We start from the raw sequence: 23,149 nt of genomic DNA, 5'->3' as shown, positions 1-23,149 counted from the left end.
TTGCTGCCCATAGCAGCCCTTGCAGATAGGGGTGGCCCGTTTGTGCCTGTTCTCTGGGCAGCGTTGGTGCCAGGGAGACACTGAGCTCCACCAAACACGTCTCCCCCAGCAGCCACCAGACACTAACGACTTCCTCACTCCTGGCCGGAGCTAGATTAGAACTGGCGGCCCACGAGGTGCAACCCACTGGGGCACCAGGTTCCCAAGTGCTTCCCCCACCCACGCGCCTGGGAGAGCAGCTGGGAGCCTGGCTCAGGCGGTGGGGGGCACCATCCCCTGGGCACAGCCAGTTTTAAATAGGCTTTGCAAACATCCCGGACCTGCTGGGATAAGGCGGCAGGGGGTGTTCCCAGGAGCAGGGCTCGCCCGGAAGCTGGGGGCTCCGGAAACTAATCAATCCCTGGGCGTTTTTCTCCCACCCCCGAACAGGGCCATCCGTGCCCAGCTGCGATCGCAATGGTTTGTTGGGCCCATGCCACAGAGTCGCTGCTCCCGAGGCCTGGGGCAGACGTGGGTCCAATTTCCCCCTGGGGACATCCTAGCCGAGGAGCTGGGAGCGGCTGCCCAGGCTGGGGGAGCTGTGCTGTCCTCTGCGTTCAGGGAGAGGGCGCTTGTATCTGCCAGTCCAAGCGTTCACAGCACAGCAGCCAGAGCCACCGGAAGCTGCAGCCGGCCGCTGGCAGAGCGGCCCCCTGCCAGCTCCCTCCGTTCTGCTGCCAGTGTCTGGAACACGGCTAGTAACAAACTCCCTGTGGGGAGCAGGCAGAAGGCACCAATCTCGTCGCCAACCCATGCTGAGCTCCTGCCACCAGGTGGCACCAGAAGCTACAAGGAGAAGGCACCTGCCCAGCCTGTGTCTGGGTTTTACCCTCAGAGCGGGGCTAGGGCTTCACTGGCCAGCCCTCTGGGGACCTGGGACCCAGTGTTGGGAGAAGGGGAAAGGAGATGGAGGAAGAGAAATGGGGAAAGGGAGAGGGGGGATGCAGTCGTGAAGATCTAACCCCTGCACCCAGCCCTGCTGGCCTGTGGGGAGAGAGGCTGGGGAAGGGATGGGAGCCCAGGCTCCTGCCCCCCAGAGAGAAGTCCCACTCAGCCCCCTGGCCGAGGCTGGGAGTTGGGCGTGGTTCTTACCCTAGGGGCAGGTGCGCGGAGGCTGCCATGTCTCTGTGGTGCTGCCAGGAGGCAATGGCGTTGGGCTGGAGGTAGCCAGGGTGCGAGGAGGCCTCGCCGGGCCCGTACTCTGCCAGTGAGAAAGCAGACGGACATCAGGAGGAGAAGGGCTAACGGGTGAAAGTGGAGGGACCTCCATGTCCACAGCCAGTTTACACCTGCTGTGTCGTTTACACCAGGGCTGAGCCCATGGGAGAGATTCCAGGGGCACGGGGCTCCCATCTGGCCATTTGGGGGTGCCTGGCTCCCTTCCCCAGGGTGTCCAGCAGCCACTGCAGGCTGAGGTCATGCAGTGAGTGAGGAGCACAACCCAGCTCAGCTCTGGGACGGGGATTCCCTGCAGGGTCATGGGTGACCCAGATCCGAACTGCAGCCCCTGGCTAGGTGTGGGGAGACATCTAGGTACTGGGTGAGCGGGGGCGTCAGGCTAGGAGCTATCCACCGGGGCCTACCTGCTTGGCTTGAGGAGAGGAAGGGGAAGCCCCCTAGCCCATGGGCTGGCATGCTGCCATTGCCGGCGGGCAGCACTGGGCTCACCGTCTGCAGGCCAGGGTAGAGCGATCGCTGCTGAGACAAACAAGCATCCTCTGTTCAGGCTTCCAATAAACACCCCACTCGGGTCCTTCCCCAGCTCCCCTCCACGCCACTCTGACCCCTGGCCCGCAATCGCTTCCCTCCTGAATGGCTGAGTGTTTTCCTCCATCCCCTCCCATCTCACCCCCCGGAAACGTCCAGTGTGCATGGGTGTGCAAGGCCATGTGAGAGTGCATGGGCGACTGGGCATGTGCGTGACCATGTGCGTGTGAGTTTGTGTGAGCATGACTGGGCATGTGTATCTGGATGTGCAGACAGGCCTGTCTGCATGCATGTGGCTGGGTGAATGTGCAATTTGCATGTGTGTGCCAGACTGTGTGTATGCCTGAACATTGTGAGTGCAAATGAGTGAGTGTGAACTACGTCCCCAAACTCTGGGCTATTTCAAAGCCACGGTTTCATCACTGACCCTCTTCACCCCCAGAGCTCCAAGCTCCCCATAGAAGGAGCTGCCGGGCAGAGATCTGTTTTTTTCCCAAGGGAGCCTTGCTCCTTCCCCCTCCCGCTTCCCCCAATACAAACCAAGAAACTGGGGATCCCTAAACTACCTGCAAAAGGAGTGCTCAGCCCCCTTACCCCCTATGCACACCCTACGCTCTGACTCCTCTGCACCCAGCGGGGCAGGTTCTTCTCTCACTCATCCGCCCAGTGCTGGTGCAATCCACCCATGCCCATGGAGCGACTCCGGATTTACCCCCTGGCAGAGCCGCAGCCTGGCTGGATCATCCTGAGATCTCAGAATAGTGTCCTCCTCCTGTTAACCCTTCCCTTTCCACTACCCCCATGACAACCTTGTGCTGTTCCTCCTAAACCCAACACGGTAGCCTTCTGTAGTGCCAGCCAGGGGCCCTGCTGCCTGGATGGTGGGGGAAGCTGGAGCACAGTGGGCAGCTCTCAAGGGATTTCATGTATTAAATACAGCCTCTCACAGGCATCTGTATTTCGGAAGGACCCTTCCTAGACCCTCGTCACCAGACGCACTGAGTGTGGCACTTACCGCTGATGTCAGATTACTCCTGGCGCTGGACAAACTGCTGTGGACATCCATCCTGCGGCCTTCTGCCCCTAGGTAGAGCGGGGGAGGGGTCTTGGTAGCCAGGGCTCGGTTCAGGTTGCCATGGGAGAAGAGAGGGTAGCCGAGGCCTAGACAGGGAGAAGCAGGCAAAGGTTAGTGCATCTGGGAAGCACTGGGGTGAGAGCCCAGCTCAGGGAATGGCAGGTGAATGCACTGGAGTCTGAGACAAGGCACAGCATAGCTGCGTGCCTCCATCTGGGTATGTACAGCGCCTGGCACAGCGCGCTTTCTTTCCTATGCATAGTCATAAGGATAACATGCCTTGAGGCAAATTCACCCTTCAAAAGTGGGCTCAAGTGCACTGGAGGCGACGACCTTGTACGTGGGGCATGGCCAGAGAGATCTCCTTCCGAGCAGGGTCGTGTTTAATTCATAGCTACTTTTCTATGTCCCCAGCTGTCGCCACATCCAGCCTCCAGCAGAGAAGAGATGCCACTTGAGCAGGAGGATTGGTTATAAAACAACCTAGGAAGGCGGCAGAGCTGCCAACTCTGGAGTCTCGCAAGACGTGGTGGTTTTCTTAAAGCCCCAGCTCCGGGAGTCAGGGGATTAGGTGAGGCTCTCAGCTCTCCTTAAAAAATATAAAATGTCTAGCCCTGCTGTCTGTGGAGAGAAGCTGGGAACTGTGACCCAAACACAGCCCAAGGGCTCAAAGAGAGAGAACATTCCCTAAACCCTGAATCACTGCTTGAAAAGTCTCACGATTTTTAAGCCAATCTCATGATTCATCATTGTTGGATGCTTGGGGTTAGTGATACTGGGGCTGGCACAAGGAGCCTAGGCAGGACTTCAATAGTGCCCAGGCCCTGTGCCAGGCCTCTGCACAGAGGTGAACGTCACCCTTGGAAAGCAAAGGATTCTGGGAGTCCCAGTCCAGATAGCAGAAGTGACGCCCAGGCCCTTTGGGAGGAAGCGGATGCCGTCTCTTGGCCGAGCCAGGTCGGAAAGCCCTGAGTTCCTGGAGCGGCGCCTGAAAGCAGGGCCACTCATCTAAGAAGTGTGTGTGAGGGGAGGGAGGTGGGAGCTTGGCGGAAACCTCCTCTGCTTCTGTGACTGCAAACCCACTTCCTGAGAGAGGCCAGGCCCCGGGGCTCCTCCGAGCAGCACTGCACCTGGTCTGTGGCCGGGACACCAGGGTCAGGTGTGGGGGACATGACGCCGCCAGCAAGGAACGGAAACGATTTGCTAAAGTGGGCCCGGCTGCTGGGCTCTGAGCCTGGGACTTGCAGCCCTGCTCAGCGGGCAGCACTCATGCCAGGCTGGCACTACATCCCCATGGCAGGAATTCCCAGGATCTTTCCTTCCCAAGGGTGGCAACCCCCCCGCCCAACACACGCAGAAGTAGAATGGGCAACAGTGCCTGCTTTCTGCCGCCCGTTCCTCCTTATCCCCAGTGAGCTCCGCACCCAGGCCTGCTTTGGGAGCTGCTACCCCCTCTGCACCCGTCATCTCGCCCGCCGAGGAGCGATGGAACCCTGCAGTGGCGGAGGGCGTCACTCCCCGCGCATCTCCCACAAACACCCTGATTCCCCGCTGGCCCCAGGGCAGACAAACACATGGGAAGATGGAGAGAGCTGCTCTCGGGAACAGAGGGCAGCAGGAGCCAGGGTGAACCCCCCATCAGCTGCCCCCACAACCAAGGCAGAGGAGAGGGTCTGGGGTGCAGCAGGGCCCCGCTCTCACGGCTGGTTGACAGGCTCTGGGGGTCTCAGTCCAGCACCCAGGGACAAGAATCCACATCACATAGGCCCCCCTCATGACTGTCCTCTTGGCTGGCAGCCCCAGCGCAGAGGCCAAGGGCTGGCTGGGCCCGTCCAGACCGGGGCCGAGGGCTGGCAGGGCGGCGTGGGGAAAGTGCAGCGCGATCCGGCCCAATCAGCTCCCGCGCCACAGGCCGGGTGGTTGGAAACCTCCTCCTCGGCGCACATTACATCAGACCTCCCCGCACGCAGCGAGGGCCCTGCACAGATCACACAAGCCCCGCCCACGGAGTTCGGGCTCCAGCATTACGTGACCGCAGCAAAGCCACATGTTACCCACCAACACCCTTGACACCCACCCCCCCTTTCCCCTCACCCCCACGCCCGGGGAGTTTCCACTGGTCAGCCTCAGTCACTTTTTCCAGCCGACAGTCACTTCCAAGCCCGACTGTACTGAGAGCAGCTGAGGTTTCCATCTGTCCCCCACCCCGCCCTGCTTACCCCTCTGAGCTGGGGAAAGGGGCCAAGGAGAACCGAAGATCCTGATTGCAGGGCAGATTTCAAACCCCCCCAAAATGCAGGGGAGCTGGGAAATGCCCATCACCATCAGAAATGCGTGTGTGTGTGTGTGTGTGCGCGCATGCGCGTGTGAGTGGGCATGGGGGCGCGTGTGCATGCGTGTGAGTGTGCATGCAGGTGAGTGTGAGTGTGCAGGGGGTGCTTGTTCATGTGCATGCTTGTGCGTGTGCATAAAATCAGCACTTATGACTCAGCAAAACACAGGAAGCAGCTGTATGGAGTGAGACGGGGCCATTTTTACCGTCGCTTTGCAGGCTCTGACTGCACCTTAGCCCATCCCTGCTGTCCACTCTCTGAGCTTGTTGATTACCCAGGAGAAGCTACAGTAATAAACACTCTGCACGTCCCTAGCGCCTTCCAGCTCAGGATCCCCCAGCGCCCTGCAGAGGTCAGGATTACAGCCAGTCGGAAAAGTTCCAACAAAACACTTTGTCCTCGGAACCTGCCGGTTTGTCAGAATCAAACCGTTTAACGGAGCTGGTTCGATTTCAGCAACGTTATAATGGAAACCGGCTGGGCTCCTGCGAGCTCACCTGCCTGGCTCCTCAGCAGCGCTCCTGGCAGGCTGACAACAAGCGGACACTAGAAGGCCTGGAAGCCTGATTCTCATGCTCACGGCTTCCCAGCAGTCTGGGCTTCCAGGCCATCCAGGGTTGGCGACTCCCAGGTAGCCAGCCAGGCAGACGCCGCAGCCAGGGCTTCACTCCCCTTTCACAGAGAATTCCAACATTTTTGGCTTTTGTTGCAAAATCGAATGAGACCAGATTCCAAGATATTGAAATCCCCCACACAGTGGAATGACTGCTCTCCGCCCGAGGCAGGGTCGTGATCCCCCAAGGTACAGACGGGAAAACCGAGGTGCAGAGGGAGACGAGATTCGCATACGATCGCATAGCAAGTCAGTGGCAGAACTGGGAATAGAACCCAAGAGTCCTGACTACAGGGCCCCGGCTCCTCTAACCACTAGACCATGACACCCTTGGGTATGACCAGCTACTTTGACCAGGGGAGATCCAGGCCCTGGGCACTCGGCCGTTTCCACAGGCCACCGCAGAAGGGCAAAGACTGGGTAACACTCACTGGGTGTTGGCTCCTTCGTCAACCTGAAGGCGGCCGAGTTGAGCAACCCAACACTCAAGTGCTGCCTCTAGAAGCCAAACCTCATCCCCCGGATTCCGTGGCCAAGCCCCCCGCCATGCCCCCGGATTCCATGGCTGAGCCCCGCCCCCACAACCCCCAGATTCTGTGACCGAGCACCCCCTCCCCCGCACAACCCCAGGATTCCGTGGCTGAGCCCCACTTCCTCTGCCCGTGCTTGGCCACCCGGGGAGAACACACCTGGAGGCAGTGGCCCCGGGGAGCGCCCCGAAGGCTGGCCGTGCCTGGGAATCGCTGACTTGAACGCAGGCAGGCGGCTCTGGTGCTGTGGGGACCCGTTGGCACTGCTGAGCCCTCCGTCGCTCCCAGAGGGCGGTGTGCCCGCGTAGGCTGCTTCGTGGCTGGGCAGAGGGGCTGACGACTGGAAAGGGAGAGCAGGGACGTGGGGGTCACAGTGGGGCCTGTGGGGGAGGGGATCACCTTGCCAGGCAGCCCCGGTGGGTGGGGGAAGGGCACTGAGTGGATCTTTGCCATGCCAAGGCATCGCCATGGTCTCAATCCCATGCGGGGAACGGGGATCTGGCCACTCACGTAGAGCCTGGGCCGCGCCACCGTCAGGTCCACCCCCTCGTTCAGCTTCCGGACCTTCTCCATGGGGTCCAGCCCTTCGTCCAGCTCCAGCTCCTGGCTTTCCAGCCCCAGGCCCTTCCGCTTCAGCGTCTGGCAGGGAAGGAGCCCGTGAGCGAGGAGGCCCAGCAGGGATTCCCTTGGCAGGCAGAGCGGGGGGAAAGTGCCCAGGGTCTCCTCGCCCTGCCCCTCCCCACTCCCACTACTGCCCCCTCGCCTTGCCCCACCCCTCACTTTGCATTCTCCTCACAGCTTCCTTCCCCCCAGACCCTGGCACAGATACAGCAGCTGCCCCCTCACCCGCTCCCTGCACACTCAGGCTTTGCCTTGGGGCAAGAGGGGCATGTGGGGCGCAACTGTGTCCTTCCCTGCCTGCCCCATTGCAGTTGGGTCTCCAAGGCCCTCTCCCCACCTGGCCTCTCGGCTGGGGCTGCCAGCAAGGGGTTGGTCAGTTACTGCCAGTGGTCATCTGTCTGCTAGGATCTAGGCTGAGACCTTGCAAAACTCGTTTCATGCAGAGGCTGCTCAGCAGCTGCCTGCCAGGCCAGCTTGGCTGCTTTGCCTTTCTAATTGCCCTGGAACCAGCATCTGTTCTGCCCTGCAGCCCCCCGCGAGCCCAGGTGGTGTTACCTCCAGGATGTCGGAGTTGGTGCGGCTCTCGTGCGGCTCGCTGTACTCCGTGTACTTGAGCAGCACCTTGTCCATGTCGGTGCTGGCGTACTGGAAGAGGCGGTTGGTGCTGTTGAAGATGATGAGGGCGATCTCGCAATCACACAGCACGCTCAGCTCATAGGCCTTCTTCATCAGCCCAAACTTCCGCTTGGTGAAGGTCACCTGAGGGGCGGGCACAGGGCTCAGGGCAAGCGCAAGGCACCAGAGCGCCGGCCCTGCAGACTGCTGCGCCGGACTGGCCTCCAGATTGACACCCGCGTAACTCCCCTGACACAAGTGGGGTCACACCAATGCCCCCCTGCCGGGACGCAGTGGCAGGACTTATTTCCCAGAGTGCTCGGGGCCAGATTCGCAGGTGCTGGGCACCCCTTCCACAGACCTCCACTGCCACGTAGGCATCTTGGCCCCCAGCTGCTCCTACTGGGACGCAGGCGCTCAGTGGCCTGACGCCCAGCGTGGGAAGCGCGTCTGAAAATCTGGCCCTGTGCGTGTGTGGCTGACAACACAGGACCCGCCATCAGCTGGGAGTATAATTAGCACCGACCTCAGAGCACTGAGAACTAAATTCGGCGCTCGGCGCTTAGCCTGAGCCTCCCCTTGGTAAGTGCTTCACACACACCCCCAGCGTGTCCAGTTTGCACAACCGCTGTGACCACCCACACATGCATGCACACACAGCACTGCCACACTAGGACAAAGGGTGTATTTTTACCATGTCTTAGAAAAACGGTGGTAAGATCCTAGTGTAGACGAGGCAGTTTGCAGCGCTAGCAGGGTGAGGCAAGCCCTAGGGGGAAGGGTGGCTTTATCCCACGCAGCAACGGGTGTGGGACCTGCAGACTTCTCCACGCTAGGGTGGTCCCGGGGGTTAGTGACCACGGTTTGGCTGTCACACGGCCAGAACACACCCTTTGTCCTAGCGCAGCCAAGTCCCCGTATGATCCCGGCCTGGCTACAACACATCCCTCTGTGCAGAGATGCACCGAAGGGGGCAGCAATGGCTTCCGCAGCCCGTTCTAAGAGCTGACATGCTCTCAGTGGATCAGAGCTCTAGAGAGCATGGGCGTTGCCAATTGAAGTCTGCAAATCGGCATTTTCCAACAAAACCTCATTTCACTGAAAAATTCCCAACCAGCTCGAACCTTGGGCGCGGTTCTCCACCGCCCTGCTCCTTGTGTAGCCATTTATACCAGCGACGGGGGAGCCTTTCGCACCCACCTGGCGCTGGGGTAAATGACCGTGGAGGACTGGGGCCGCTGAGGTGCAGCTCTTTCAGTTAAGCAGATGAGCTTCTGGGTGCCTATCTGCACCAGCCCTCACCCAGAACAGACACTGTCCTCTGGGAGAATGCAGCCCGGCAGAATCTGGAGCAGCCACGCCCAACGAAAGGGCTAAATTAGTGCCCCTCCTGCTAGCCAGCTGCTGCTGGTGGCTTCTCAGTGCCATTATAAATATCGTCTCTCATTAGGTACATAACTGAGCTCTCTGGGAGGTGTTCTCCAGACGCCGCTCTGGAATAGCATTGGTGGCACGGTGCCCACTGCTTTGGAACTGCCAGGCAAACCTCTGCCCCGTGGCGTCACTGGCTCTCGCACTGCCTGCAGCTTTTATGCACCTCAGGTCACGTGAGCAAGGGTGACCCGACATCAGCTGCGGCCGCGCACGCTGAATGCTCTTCACAGCGCTCGAGGAGATGCATCACACCAATGGCTGTCATAACGACCCGGGGCACATCCTGGGCCAACCCTCCGGAACACGCGCCGGGCAAGAGGCTGCAGTGCATTGGGAATAGCCTTTGGAGGCTGCTACCACTAGGTCGCTGGGTCAAGCCCAGCCCCAGGCTGAGGAACTGGCTGGCTCAGGGCACTGTGGTGGGCTACACAGCACATCTCCCCGTGACTCCAATCCTGCTCATGGTTGGTAGGGATTGGACATTGCCCCTGTCTGATGGTCTTGGGTCTAGTTGCCAAATGAGCGTGCAGAGTCCATGCTAATGCGAATCTGAGCGTCTTGTTGGGGGTTCCTGCCGGGCAGGGCTGGAGGCTCAGTGCCTAAGGGATGGAGTGCAGGAGCAGTTTGCTCTGCCTCTGTGCGCTCTACATTTCCAGAGCCAACAATCTTGCACCTTTCCCCACCGTTGAATCCAAACTCCTTTGCCCAACCTCCGGTGTTTCCCAGACCAGTTTCTGGATGGGCCCTGGGGCTGGGGCTTACCTGACGGTTGCGCTGGTCCAAAATTCGACTAATCTGTATTTTTTTCCGGCCCATTTTTCACTGCTTGTTTTGAGGGGATGCTGGAATAGAGAAAGAAATGGTTACTGATGCATCTGCATTGATAGCAGCCCACTGAGCGTTAGACCAGGCTTTGCAAATAGTGCTAAGAACCACAGGATCCAGGTTTCTGAGCCTACCATCATTGGGCCATGAGGTGGGGGCTCAGATCTAAATCCAAACCTGACCTGGGTGGAGAAGGTGATTCTGGGGTTAACACAGCTCTCCAAGAGAGCCAGTTCCTAGGCCAAGATGCTTTGGATCCATCCGCCTCTGGGTTGGAGGCCTAGAATGCTCTGCCAAGCACCAGAGCGAGCTGGCAATGGAGTTCACGAAAGAGGACATTTTCAGGGGGGGAAATCACTTTTGATGAAATTTTTCAATGAAAAAACAGAATCCAAACCAAAAATTATTTTCAGCTAATCAAAAACTTGAAAACTTTTCTTGGGGAATTTTGACAAAAAACTATTTCATTTTTCAAAATGCCCATAAAAATCATTGGCAATGTACAACCAGCTGCGTCAATCCCTCTACCCCACAAGGTGAGGGTCTCCAAGGGAGTCTCGCTGAACTCCACCCAATGCCTGTTGACATTCAATGGGACTTGGACACCTAACCTCCCGAGGCAATTGAAAATGCCTCTGCCTTATTAACCCAGAGTCCCCAGAAGAGGGAATCTTTACATTTCAAAACTCCAGCCCCAGTGTAGAATAGCAGTGTGCTTCCTCTTGAGCTGCACCAGATAATCTCCTGCAGCTTTTTATTACTGACTCCCGGGTCTAGGTTATTTGGAGAACGGTTACAGAGGAACACTGACCTGGCTGGGGGGGGTTTCTCCATAGGACAAAGGGGACGTTTTTAGGTTGCGGTGGGGGATGGGGGGGTGGAGGGGGTTTACAATTTTTTTTAAGCAACTTTTTTTTTTTTCACATACAGACTAAATTTGACCTCAGACATGTTCAGGTCAGGAAGTGGTTGCATGAGAAGTTGTAAAATGCAAACCACCCACTTCTTTCATAGTGTGTGTTTGTTAGACATGTGGGGGGGGAGGGGGATCAGGAAGGGCAGAAGAGAGAAAGACCCCAAATCTCCTTGCTGCTCCAAAGAACAGGGACCCTTTTCTTCTTTCATATCCCCCCTAGGATATGACTAACTCCTGCAGGACTCCTGGGTCCTGAAATCTTGTCAATTCCATTAAGTAGGTCCCTGGTACTGACCCTGGTGTGAGTTGACTCCAGTGAAGGTCCTGGCCCACACTAAGAAATCAACTTGTTGCGACGATGAATCCCCACGAAGCTGCCAAAGTGCTAGTGTACACAGGACCAAACCAGTTTCAGCTCTGGCTCCATGGGCCCAACGGCAGCCAGTTGGCTTGAGCTGAAGTAAAAGAGGTGTTGCAAGTATCCCTAACAAGCCCCCGGCATCCACATGCAGCAGCTGCCAGGAGCGTTGGTTGTAGCAGCTGGTCATGACCCCGGGGGGAAGGGCGATAGTGCAGGTCATGACAGTCTCATATGCAAACTAGGGAAATGAGGTGTAGATCAGTGGCTCTCAACCTTTCCAGACGACTGTCCCCCTTTTGGGAGTCTGATTTGTCTTGCGTACCCCCAAGTTTCACCTCACTTACAAACTATTTGCTTACAAAGTCAGACATAGAAATACAAAAGTATCACAGCACTCTATTACTGACAAATTGCTTCCTTTCTCATTTTGACCATATAATTCTAAAATAAATCGACTGGAATATAAATATTGTCCTGACATTTCAGTGCATAGTCTACAGAGCAGTATCAACAAGTCAACGTCTGTCGGAAATTTTAGTTTGTCCTGACTTCTCTAGTGCTTGCTTTGTAGAGATGTAAGTAGGCAAGTATCTAGTTGCGTTGATGTACCCCATGGAAGACCTCTGTGTACCCCCAGGGGTACGTGTGCCCCTGGCTGAGAACCACTGGTCTAGATGAAATGACTATAAGGTGCGAGTGGAAGTGGATGAAAGACACTCAAAGAGTAGGTTTCAGAGTAGCAGCCGTGTTAGTCTGTATCCGCAAAAAGAAAAGGAGGACTTGTGGCACCTTAGAGACTAACCAATTTATTTGAGCATAAGCTTTTGTGAGCTACAGCTCACTTCATGTAGCTCACCAAAGCTTATGCTCAAATAAATTGGTTAGTCTCTAAGGTGCCACAAGTCCTCAAAGAGTAGTTATCCACGGTTCACTGTCAAACGGAGAGGTGTATCTGGTGGGGTGCTGCAGGGGTCGGGTCTGGCTCTGGTACTACTCAATACCTCCATTAATGACTTGCATAACGAAGTGGAGATTATACTTATAAAATCTGTGGCTGACACCAAACTGGGAGGGGTGCAAGCAGTTTGGAGAACAGGATTAGAATTCAAAATGATCTTGACAACTTAGAGAAATGTCTGAAATTAACAAGATGAAATTCACTTCACTTAGGAAGGAAAAATCAAACGCACAACTACAGAATGGCTGGGTTGTCACACTTCTGAAAGGGAGCTGGGGGTTACAGTGGCTCACAGATTGAATATGAGTCAGCAATGCAATGCAGCTAGGAGAACATCTGATATTCTGGGGCGTATTAACAGATGTGTCAGATGTAAGACATGGGAGGTCTGCTCGGCACTGCTGGAATCCTGTGTCCAGTTCTGGGCTCCGTGCTTTAGGAAAGATGGGGATAAACTGGAGAGAGTTTAGAGGAGAGCAACAGAACTGATAACAGGGTAAGAAACCTGCCCTCTGAGGAAAGGCTAAAAACCCTGGGCATGTTTAGTCTTGAGAAAAGAAACCTGATGGGGGGAGCAGAGAACAGTCATCAAATCTGTGAAGGGCTGCTATACAGGGGACAGCGATCAATTGGTCTCCACGCCCACTGAAGGCAGGACAAGGAGCAATGGGCTAATCTGCAGCAGGGGAGATTTAGGTTAGACATTAGGGAAATGTTCTAACTCTCCGGGTCATTAAACTCTGGACCAGGCTCCCCAGGGAGGTGGTGGAATCCCGTCACTGGAGGTTTTTTAGAACAGGTTGGACAAACCCCTGTCAGGGCTGGTCTAGGGTTACTTGGTCCTGCCTCAGCGCAGGGGGCTGGGCTCAGTGACTTCTCGAGGTCCCCTCCAGCCGGATATTTCTATGATTCTAGGTCCAGCTGAATCGGTGCTACTTGTGGGGGTTTTCAGCATGGCCAGGAAGCCACAAGCTTCCCAACTTCCCTAGTTCAGCTGTTTCTTCCATCCCACAATATTGCACCTCCCACGAGTCCCTGGGCACTACAGGAGAGGAGCTGCAGGAGTCCCAGAATACTATACGGCTATACAACAGTCTGGGGACAGACCCAGCAAATCCCTCAGTGCTGGGACCCGCTATACCACCATGGGGCAAGCAAACCAGCCAGAGTGGACCAGCTCTCCCCAAGTGGGGGAAGGAGTCTGTGCATGCTGACCTGCTGCTAACCCCAGGGGATAGGGTGGAGGGAAACCGACAGAGAAAGGACCAGGGTGCAGCTGGCAGGAAGATACTTGGAGGCAGGGATTCTTGTATTCAGTTCTTCCAGGCATCTCCAAACCTTCCTTCCTATTTTGGATTTAGACCTGGGTCAGTTTGGGCTTGAGAGCCGTGTACAGAAGCTCCCCAAACCTCCTCAGTCTGACCCTCGATCTGGGGACCTCTGCAGGTTGCTCCCAGGCCAGAACTCCCAGGGGAATGGTCCTTTGTTGAAGCATCCCTAGCTCTGCTCCCAGCTCCCCAGAGGCACTGTGCAGAAAATCCACCATGCCCCCTTCCCCTGAATGCAGTGACTGGGACTTTTCCCAAAGCTCTGGGTGGGGTGGAAATGCTGGGGCTGGCTCATCCCACACCACCCTTCATTCACTCGAATGCCATTTCTCATCCCGCTTCCTTCTCACAAGCCCTGGCCATTTACCCTCTTCCTCGACTGCTATATTTAGCTGATCAAAACTAATTTTAATTTATGGAAGGAAATTATGCTGGAGTTCCCACGACCCGACTGCCATTCTATGTCCTCAGCCCACGCATGACACGAAGGTATGCCCAGGGTGACGAGAATACCCCAGCGCTAGGGACCTCCGGCTCCGGTGGGAAGGGACTTACCGGAAAAAGTCAGATATTCCCTGGTGAAAACTTCAGGAGGTTTCCCAACTTACTTCTGCTTGCAAAGGGCGAAGGGACCTGGCTCTCAGTAGCCCTGCCTGGGGGCAATTGCTTGCACTGGTGCAAAGCAAGGGTGCAGGGCCAGGAGTGGTGGCCTTTTACATCCAGGCTGCGCAGGATGCAAGGCCGTGGGGAGTCAGGCCCTCAGAGCAGGTCTAGGCTAGTGACACTGCACCATGGTGCAAACACTTACTGCAGACGCAGCTCGCTCCAAGGCTACATGTCCCCTTCTGAGCCAAGTCATTGAGGTGCAGGTCTGTTGCAGCCTCCTGTGGCTAAGCTTAAGGCTGATTGGCCAAACTGGTGGCCATTACATAGACATGTTATATTTGTTCCCAGTGGGGCTTGCACCAGCATGACTCACGGTGTCCTCGCTTGCACTACTGCAGTGCATTTGCACCAGGAGAATGGCGTTGGCATAGCCACACCAAGGCAATCAATCCCACGATAAACGAGGGACTCAGGTCCTGCACAAAGCTACTGAGTCTGGCATGTTTATTCTCGTGCCATTGCTTGGGGTCACCTCATCATATTGATTTTCAAAGGGAACCTGCAGAGTTATAAACAGAAAAGCCCACAGAAGAGCCCACCCCTCAGCCGGAGAACCAGCAGGGGAAGGACACAAGAGGAGGCAAAGCCACTAGGTTATAAGCTCCACAAGCCGGGTGCTTGTAAACTCCGTAAGCCCCATCCCCAGCCAAACAACCCTCCTCTCCTGCAGAGCTGGTCCGCTCCGGAGACCCGGAGGAGTTTATATGCTCGGCATGCTCCTGGCTCTCCATTCCTATCACCGTCAGGGTCTAAATATGCTTTTGGGCCAAAGGCACAGGGTAAAAAACCCTCCACAGTGAGTGGGTCCAGTTCCAAGCCCCGTTCCTGCCAGCACCTACAAACACTCAGGAGGGATCACTCTGGTGGCATCTGCGGAGAGGTAGCAAAGGGCCCCTCTGACATCAGAGAGCATCTGGCCTGGAGATCTAAAGTAACAGCAGCTAATTAATTCTCCCCTCCCACCCAAAGGCTTCCTCTCTCCCGTCACTTAACCCTGTGTGTGCTGGTCCCTCCTTCCTCCCCAATCAGACTGCATCTGCCCCTCCGCCCTTCGAGCCAGTGGGTCACTTTAACACAGGCTCAGGCAGGCCAGAAGCTATAAGGACACAGGGGACGGCTTGGGAGGAGTGGGCTATCTAAGCATCAGAGGGCAGAGCCATTGCTGAGCCAGTACAGGGTAGAGGGGATGCAGTTTGTGACGCCAGAGTCAGCGGCTGGTAGCGCAGACTAAAGCAGCCCCGAGGCTGCCCTAAGTTGCCCCCCTGCTGCACTGGCTCCCTGTGGGGCTTTGCAAGACCGCACCAGCCCCAGCATGAAGGTCCACCCCACTCCTGCCTCCTCCAGCTTCTCCTCTACATGCAAACTCTCCACCCCAGCATGCCCACTGCGCCCTGGGCTGCTTGCCTCAAGCCCCGAGCCTAGCCAGTACACAGGGACAAGACGACCACCAGAAATCAGGTCCCAGGCTTGAGCTGCCCAGCCTCCCTGGACCCAATGTTCTATTCCTATTAGGGCCAGCTCAGAGGAAGGCCCATGGACTCCAGTGCAGGTAACCGACCTCCTGGGCACAGCACTGCCCTGCACAGACATCCCAACCCTCCAGGTGCTAGGCCTGCAAATTAGGCCTTTGCCTCTCTGTCCTTGGCCAAACATTTCCCTTCGCCTCTCTGCTGTTCCCCAGAGGTGGCTGCATCTCCCTGCTACTCTTGCAAAGCACCTTGACCTCCTTTGAGATAAAGGCCCTAGATAAATGTATCATATTACTATTCAATCACACAAATAGTAGCTGGTTGTCAGTGGGTTTAGGAAGGACCAATCCCTCCATCTCAAGGGCCAGTGGAGCGAGTTAAAGGTCACGAAGGCATGGAAATCCCAGAGGTTTTCCTGTGCCCACCTTGTTCTGGAGCCGGGCTTTCCTCTCCCGCAGAGCAGGAGAACCCAGTGAAGGAAGGGATTCAAATGACCCCATGCCCTGCGAGTGACAGGTCACGTCCCCTGGCCCCCCACCCACCAGCAACTGCAGGGCCTGCTGGCATCACAACAAGAGTGCTGCGGTCACTCGCACGAGGCTGAGAATAGAGGAGGGGGAGGAGACATGGAGTCTAAAGTGAGGAAAGGGGAAGTTACAGCAGCCACCACGCAGGGATGGGATGTCGCTGGAGAGCGGGAGTGGTGCAGCCCTGGGGCGACGCCAGCCAGGCCGGGATCTCCAGCGCAGCGTGCCCTGGACTTCAGCAGAGCCACACGGGCCTGGCCTAGGGTATTTAGTGACAAGGCAAACTAAAGCCAAGAGCAGCTGAACTCCAACCCAGGGCAGCTAAAGGGGCACGAGGACAAAGAGCGGAGAGGATGGATCTTAATCCCAGTCCTGCCTCGATCCCTGGGCATTGCATCTCTCTCCCCACCCCACAGCTCCCATCACCTACAGGGTATTCACTGAATAACGCAGATGGGGAGGGCTCATGCAACAAGCAGGCTGGTTTCATCAGCCGCCTCCCCGAGCAGCTCATTACAGGGCAGAGGGAGCCGCTTTGCTGCAGCTTCACTGATGCTCGGGCAGCAAGGGGCAGCAGGGGTGGGGCCTGGCCGCCTGTGGGGTGTCTCTGATCTAGACCAACAGGCCAGATGGGGCCGAGGTTTGTGAAATCAGCTGGGTCCTGCATGTGCACTAGGAAAACACACGGCAGCCTGGGAAAAGGGCGATTTCCCACCAGAAGCAAAGTCACCACTTGGCTCCCGGAGGGGGGGTGAAGCAGAGGAGGACGAGGGGCGCTAGTCGGTCCAGAGGCAAGGGAGTGGGGCAGGGAAGGGTGGCCTGACGGAGAGGGCACTGGACTGGGAATCAGGAGAGCCGGTTTCAATGCCTGCCTCTCACAGAGATGTTCTGTGTGACCATGAGCACTCTGGGTCTCAGAGCAGGAGTTCGCGTTCCAGCATTTGTCCACATGGCATTCGGGAGCGAGTGGGAGCGAGCCGCGGGGCCGACAGACTTGGGCTAGCAGGGCTCGTGCTAGTGCTCTGAAAATAGCCGTGGAGACAGCGCTTGGAAGGGGGTGGGCTCCAAAGCTACAACATCCCTCAGCTTCAGAGCTCGCAGTCCAGCACCAGCCGCAACTTCCAGGTGCTGGCAGCTCCCCGTGGCTGTCAGCCCAGGCTGGGAGGCTCGCTCCAAAATGCTGTGCAGACCTGGCCCCTCCTGTCACAGGATCTGAGCACCTCCCAGTCCAGAACATAGGGCCCCTGCCAGGCCCGCAGCCTGCTCTCACTCCCACCACGCAGGGAGGAGTCCCAGAAGGAGCCTGGGGCAGAGCTGGGGACTGAATGTGGCTCTCTCAGCTCCCAGGCCAGCGCCCTGGTCACCCTTCCCTGGGGTCGGGAAGAGAAAAATCCCTTCATGAGCATGAGCAGCCCCAGCACCCTGGCACCAAGGACCAGCTGTGTAGCTAGTGCAGGATATTTGCTGCAAACCCCTGTGTTAGCTGGTGGGAGAGGCAGGGGGTTGCGCTGGACACTTGGGAAGCACCAGTCAGCAGAGCTGCATGTACCTTCTTGTGCCATGACAACACCCGGCAGCTTGCCCTGCCCTTTACATCCCTTCTTCCGGCAGGGTGCAAGAGGCGGCGGGGGAGGAAGGGGGCAGACTGAAGCTCCTATGCTGTGCTAAAAGCAGAGGGGAGCTTCTCATCCTCTCCTGGTGAGCAGCATCCCCCTCTGCTCTCCCTTCCTTCTTGAGTCTGCCTGGTGCAGTGAGCGTACCCCTTCCTTCTTCCATTCACCGTAGCCCCCGGTGCAAAGCCACAGGTCTGGCCACTCGCACAGCCTGGCCATGCAGCAGCTTTGTAACTGCGCTGGGACCCGCTGGTTCACTGGCGCAGCTTGGGCAAATCAGTGACAGGAGAGCCAGGACCCTGCACACAATCTGCGGCTCATCCCTCAGGTCCCACCTCCCTGGGATCAAACCTCCGGCCTTTCCACCCATTTCCTACCTTCCTGCCATACCAGGCTGTTGGTGGGTCTGCGCTGGTACCCTGGAACTGGGCGGAAGGGTACCAGACCAGAGTGGCCATTTATGAGTGTGGGAGGGAGTGGGTATCCCCTGAAGATCATTCCTTGTTCCACTGTCCTCTTCCTCTTGTGGTCTGGAGCAGGCCCGAGGTTTCGCTCTTGTTTTAATGTTGTGGCGAGCTCATGTCACTGCGGTGAGGTTTCTGGTTCACTTTCCCAATGGGCCCCAGGGCTGGATTCCTGTTGGCTTTGCTCCATCAGGTATTAAAGAGGGAGATGTTTTCACTCCAGATTTTAATTGCTTCACCCGCCTGCCTGGCTGATAAGCAGATAAGCAGCATTAGTGCTCAGGCAATTATCCCATTGTGCGCGCGAAGGGCAGAGGCCCGGGCTGCCTTTCCCATCTCCAGGCAGCGGGGTGCGGCAGATTATTGGGAGTAGCTGCTCTCTGAACCTCACCTTGCAGCTCCATGGCTTTCAGGCTGCAGGGTCCTCCAAGCGTCAACCGATGTGTAGATGTGCCAAGGACTCCAGACTTGCTCCTGCTGGGCAGCCCGTAGCTCTGAGTGCTGGCAGATACTTGCAGCGGGTGTTCAATGCATGGCTGGGCTTAGAGCATTTCACCTCCAGGCTGCCACTTCCAGTCCAGCCCCAGGTCAGGAATAACTCGTGCCGTTCCAATGCCGTTCTGTGGGCTGGTGGATCACACTCCAGCTCCCATTGGACAAGGGGCTAGCTAGGACCCTCACTGCATCACCTAGACTGCAATTGGCACGAACCGAGCAGGTGCAGCAGAGAGGCCATGGATTGAATGGACCACGAGTCCTCCAAAGTGAATGCTAAGAACCTCCCTGACTGAGTTCACCCCTGTGCATCCTGGGAGCCCTACTGCCTCTCCCCCTAGACTTTTGCTTATCCCAGTGCATGCTGGGAGCCTCTCAGCAGCCCCCCACTCCCAATACTTGCTCACTGATGCCCAGTGGCAGGGGGTCAAATTACACAGGGCATGAATTGTTTGGGAGACGGGGCAAAGAAGGGGTGCGGTGGCCGGGATGGGGCAGGGCGGGGATTGAAGACGAACGCAGAGGGGTGTGGAAAAAACAGCAGGGTGCGATGTTCTGCCCCAAGCCCCAGGTGTGCCTGGAATGTCCCCCAGCCTCGGGGACCCCAGCTCCGTAAAACCCCTTGGCAGCAACATGGACTGAGGGGAGCGGGTGGGGAATAGACCCCAAGGGAAACCCTGCTGCTTCTAATTGCAGTCTTCTCCCCTGCTGCCAGGCAAACAGCTTCCTCATTAGAGAGGCTGCCACTGAGGACTTGGGGGGAGGGGGCCACCTGGCTGCCAATCAAAGAGCGACTCACGTCGGAGGGGAGCCCCCTGCTCTGAGGTGCAGAAGAGCATCACCCCAGTGCACCCCGGCTTTGGAAGTTACGCCCCCTGAGCCGCTGCCATTCAAACAGGGCCAGGGCAGGCAGCAGGGAGCCAGAGAGATGGTGCAAAAGGGACAGGCTGAATGTGAATTGGGGGGAGGAGCAGGGAGGTAGACTCCCCATGAAATGTACCGTACCAAGGAGCGGGGACAGAAGGGACGGGGCTCGTCACTAGTTCTAATCCAGCCAGCCCAGCTCAGGTGGGCCCAGATAGCTAAAGGCGCTGAGTACTGCTCTGCTCAGGGTTGCAAGGCATAAGTGAAGGCGGTGGCGAATGCCCAAAGCAACCGAGATGCCTGCCGGTATCTCCACTCTGCAATCAGAGGTGTGGGCGCGGCTCGGGTTAGCACACCTGAGCAAGCAGGGCGAAAGGTCAGGCTTGAGAAAGCCCTGGCTGGGATGATTTAGTTGGGGGTCGGTCCTGCTTTGAGCAGGGGGTTGGACTAGACGACCTCCTGAGGTCCCTTCCCACCTGATATTCTATGAAAATCGGCAGCAACGCCCCAAGAGCACAGACATGCGCAGGCTGGAACCGTGGGTACCTCATCAGTGCCTGGCCATGTCTCTCCTGCTCTTGGTAGCCGCGCTAGCTAGCTTAAAGCTGGTGTGGGCCTGCCCACCCGAGCTGCCGCCATGCCTCCTGCTGCAGCACGGGCAGGCCCCAAGTCCCACTGACTTTCAACGAGAATTAGTCACTTTTATCACCTTCAGACTCCGGGTCTTAGAGACCCAGCATCGTTCCCTGCTGAAGGGAGGTCCCTACCTGGAACGAGCTCAGGGGGTCTCAGCCCATGCCCATCACAGCAGCCACCTTCCGGGCGAGTGTTAATTGGAAGAGGGTCCTGAGGACCAGCTCACCGCTCCGCACTGGGAGGAGGTGGCTGTGGCTCAGAGGTACGTGGAGTGGGGAAGTCTGTTTCCTGTGATGTAGCTGTTCTGGGGCCAATATTACTCCTGAGCCCTAATCCTTCCCCTCCCTCCTGTGACTCTTAGGGGTGTGATGGGGTTACGCCAAGGCTGGCCTGAGCTCTCCTTGTTAGCCGCACTTTACAAAGGTCATAGACCCTTCATGGCACCCTTGTGCATTAGACAAATACCTTCCGCCTTGCGCACTTGGGTCACCGAGGCCCACAGAGGGAGAAGCACCTTGTGCACTGAGGAGTCGGTGCCAGAGTTGGGATGAGAGCTCCCAGCTACCATGGCTCAGGCCAACCTCTTGAGCCAGTCCCAGGAGACACCACACTCCAGAGCTCCCAGCCCAGCCCTGTGCAGCAGACACAGGCCTGGTCTGCACCGAGGGCAGCAGGCACCAACTGGTGTAAACTGATTTACACCAGTTGAGCATTGGGCCCTGGAACTTAAGCTGCTGATACAAAACTCTAATGCAAGCCCCTCGTGCAGACACGATTCCCACCAAGGCAGCGCCACTCGCACCTGTGCAGCTTATCGAGTTTCACCTGTAGAAATCGTGTCGACACTAGGGGCTTGCACGGGGGCAGCTAACCCCAGCCCCTGTGCCCGGAGCAGACGCGGCTTTCCACTTTACCAGACAAACAGCTGCAGGGCCTGCTGCTGACTTGATTTTGTCCAGCTACGATTCCGGTCGAGCTCAGAGGCCATAAATCCCTCGGTGGGTTTGGCCAAAATGGAGCCCGGATGCAAGCTGAATCACTTCTGCTCTGGAGACTCAGAATATGCTAGAGCGTCTCCTTTTAGCTGCTCTGTCCACTTCCCCCTTCCCCGGACGGAGGTGTCCCGCGGGCTCTGGTTTGAGCAGCCCTTCGGAAGCCTATTTTCAAAAGGCATTGTCTGGGCCCTGCGGCCGCGCCATTTCACAGCCACATACAGTCCCCCAGGCCGTTGGCTGCAGGGCTACTGCTCCGAGGAGCCAGGGACCGGCCCCATCCAAGAATAACGATAGCACTCGGCAGTCACACGTGCTCGCTCACCCCAGCCTCCCCGGCTCTGAGCGTGAAGTCTATCAATGACGATGGCTGTGGCCTTGAAACACGGCCAGGGGTAAAAGGACAAAGCGGGGTGTGAGCAGATGGGTGGGCTGGGTCTGGCAGACAATGCACATCTCCGTTCAACGTGCCATTCAGCGCCCGGAGACGGGTGTGCGGAGGGCTGGGGGTGTCTCGCAGGGGGCATCTCACAGGGGGCATGGGTGAGGGCGGCTTTCGTGCTATCCTGTGGCCTCTCCCATCCTTTAATTCCCTCCAGAAAGGCTCATCCGTGGTGCATTTGGAGGAGCAGGAATTCTGAGTGAGTTGGGGTAAAAAGTTGGGGACAGGGGGAGGCGGTTCCTAACAGCTCCATTCCACGACACAAACTGGTGCCTGGTCTGAGCTAGCGCTCAACCCTTTCCAGATTGGCTCCAGAGGAGCTCCTCCCGCCCAGTTCTCACTGAATGACATCACACTCAGCCAACAGAGCGGAAGATGGAAGCATTACCTCATGAGAACTTCCTCTAACTGGCGGAACACAACCTGAAGGCAGGATGCTGACTCAGCAAACTGCAAAGAGTGGATTCATTTTGCCTCAGTGCCCCCATCCAGCAGGAGCCCCAGGGACCATGCGCTCCACCCTGCTGCCCCACACAGCTCGGGGCACGTCCTTGAAGCTTGAAAAGGCTGGGCATGGCTCTCTCTCTAGCCTCTTGGGTCATGGGGATCCGGGGCCGAATGCCACCCCAGCCCCCACTGTCCCTCTGCTACTCCACCTGAGCCCCCACTGGAACCCGTCTCCACCCTCAGTTCAAACCGGCTGATGTCAAACGCAGGCGTGATTCTGATCAACGTGCCCCCCACCACCCGCCACGTGCTGACAGGTCCATTGACCAAAGCTGACTCTCATGTGCGCTGTAGTTTTTGCAGCTCTTCACACACAGTCGTGCCCCAGCTCCAAGGCCTTCTGCCCCTCGCTCTGAGCTTTGCTCTACAGGGCCGGGGAAACATCGTAGGAGTCCCGAAACTCGCAACCCATCATTCCATGGCCTTACTGCTGCCACGAGGATTAATATTAACTCTGAAGATCGAGTGCACATGGATGGGTCATTTGCATCGCAGCAGAGTGCGCCAACTTCCTATCTGAAGCCCTAATTAGTGCTGTGAGATGTGCCTGAGCCCCCTGAGGAGAGCAACGGTTTTCCATGGGTTGCAGCAAAGTCCCAATGTCACAGGTAGCAAGGAGCGGAGCCAGGGACGCCCTGTGGATGTAAACCCTGCTCACATTTTGGTGACCATAATGGGAAAAGCTCCATAGGTTTGATCCACTGGAATTTGTGGGCGCTGCGGTGCCAACTCTGGTCCTTGGGGCATTGCCACCCTCTGTATCGAGTTTGAGTGGACCCAGCTCAACAGCTTTCACTCGGATCCAGAACTCCTACCCAATCTCCCCCAGATCTCAGCCTCCCCAACCCGGATAGGGTCCTGTGAAGAGTTTAGCAAAGAGATCAGGCCCTGGGCAGCTCCCGCATACTGCTGCATAGTTTGGGGACAGAAAACGTGTCAAAAACATTTACAAATGACTCATCAATTTTGGGGCACCTCGATGTTTGGACGCCAAGCTCGAGGCACCTGAGTTTTGAGGGGCAGGTGCTCAGCATTGAACACCGGGTCCCTTTCAGCTGTCCCATCCGGGGTGTCCAAAAATGTAGGCAGCCAAAATCTCCAGTCACCTTTAAAAACAAA

The 23,149-nt window shown here is 57.1% G+C and overlaps 1 protein-coding gene across 2 annotated transcripts in view; it reads right to left on the bottom strand.

The window, feature by feature from the left end:
• MEF2B (myocyte enhancer factor 2B) overlaps positions 1-23,149 on the bottom strand; it is a 49,386-nt gene that overhangs the window by 1,787 nt on the left and 24,450 nt on the right. The window contains exons 1-9 of one of the 2 annotated variants that reach the window (XM_074939401.1): positions 18,486-18,977; positions 18,008-18,345; positions 9,730-9,809; positions 7,474-7,677; positions 6,808-6,936; positions 6,457-6,637; positions 2,762-2,907; positions 1,623-1,737; positions 1,132-1,240 (exon numbers count right to left, since the gene is read on the bottom strand). In XM_074939401.1, coding sequence (XP_074795502.1) covers positions 1,132-1,240; positions 1,623-1,737; positions 2,762-2,907; positions 6,457-6,637; positions 6,808-6,936; positions 7,474-7,677; positions 9,730-9,783 — 938 coding nt within the window. In that variant the 5' untranslated portion in view covers positions 9,784-9,809; positions 18,008-18,345; positions 18,486-18,977. Of the gene's footprint in view, positions 1-1,131; positions 1,241-1,622; positions 1,738-2,761; positions 2,908-6,456; positions 6,638-6,807; positions 6,937-7,473; positions 7,678-9,729; positions 9,810-18,007; positions 18,346-18,485; positions 18,978-23,149 lie in introns of those variants that run through there. The other variant, XM_074939402.1, reaches the window with a different exon arrangement.

The sequence above is a fragment of the Natator depressus genome, chromosome 25 (genome assembly GCF_965152275.1).
Source record: "Natator depressus isolate rNatDep1 chromosome 25, rNatDep2.hap1, whole genome shotgun sequence".
Taxonomy (NCBI): Eukaryota; Metazoa; Chordata; order Testudines; family Cheloniidae; genus Natator; species Natator depressus.
This window is presented reverse-complemented; position numbering and strand designations above follow the sequence as displayed.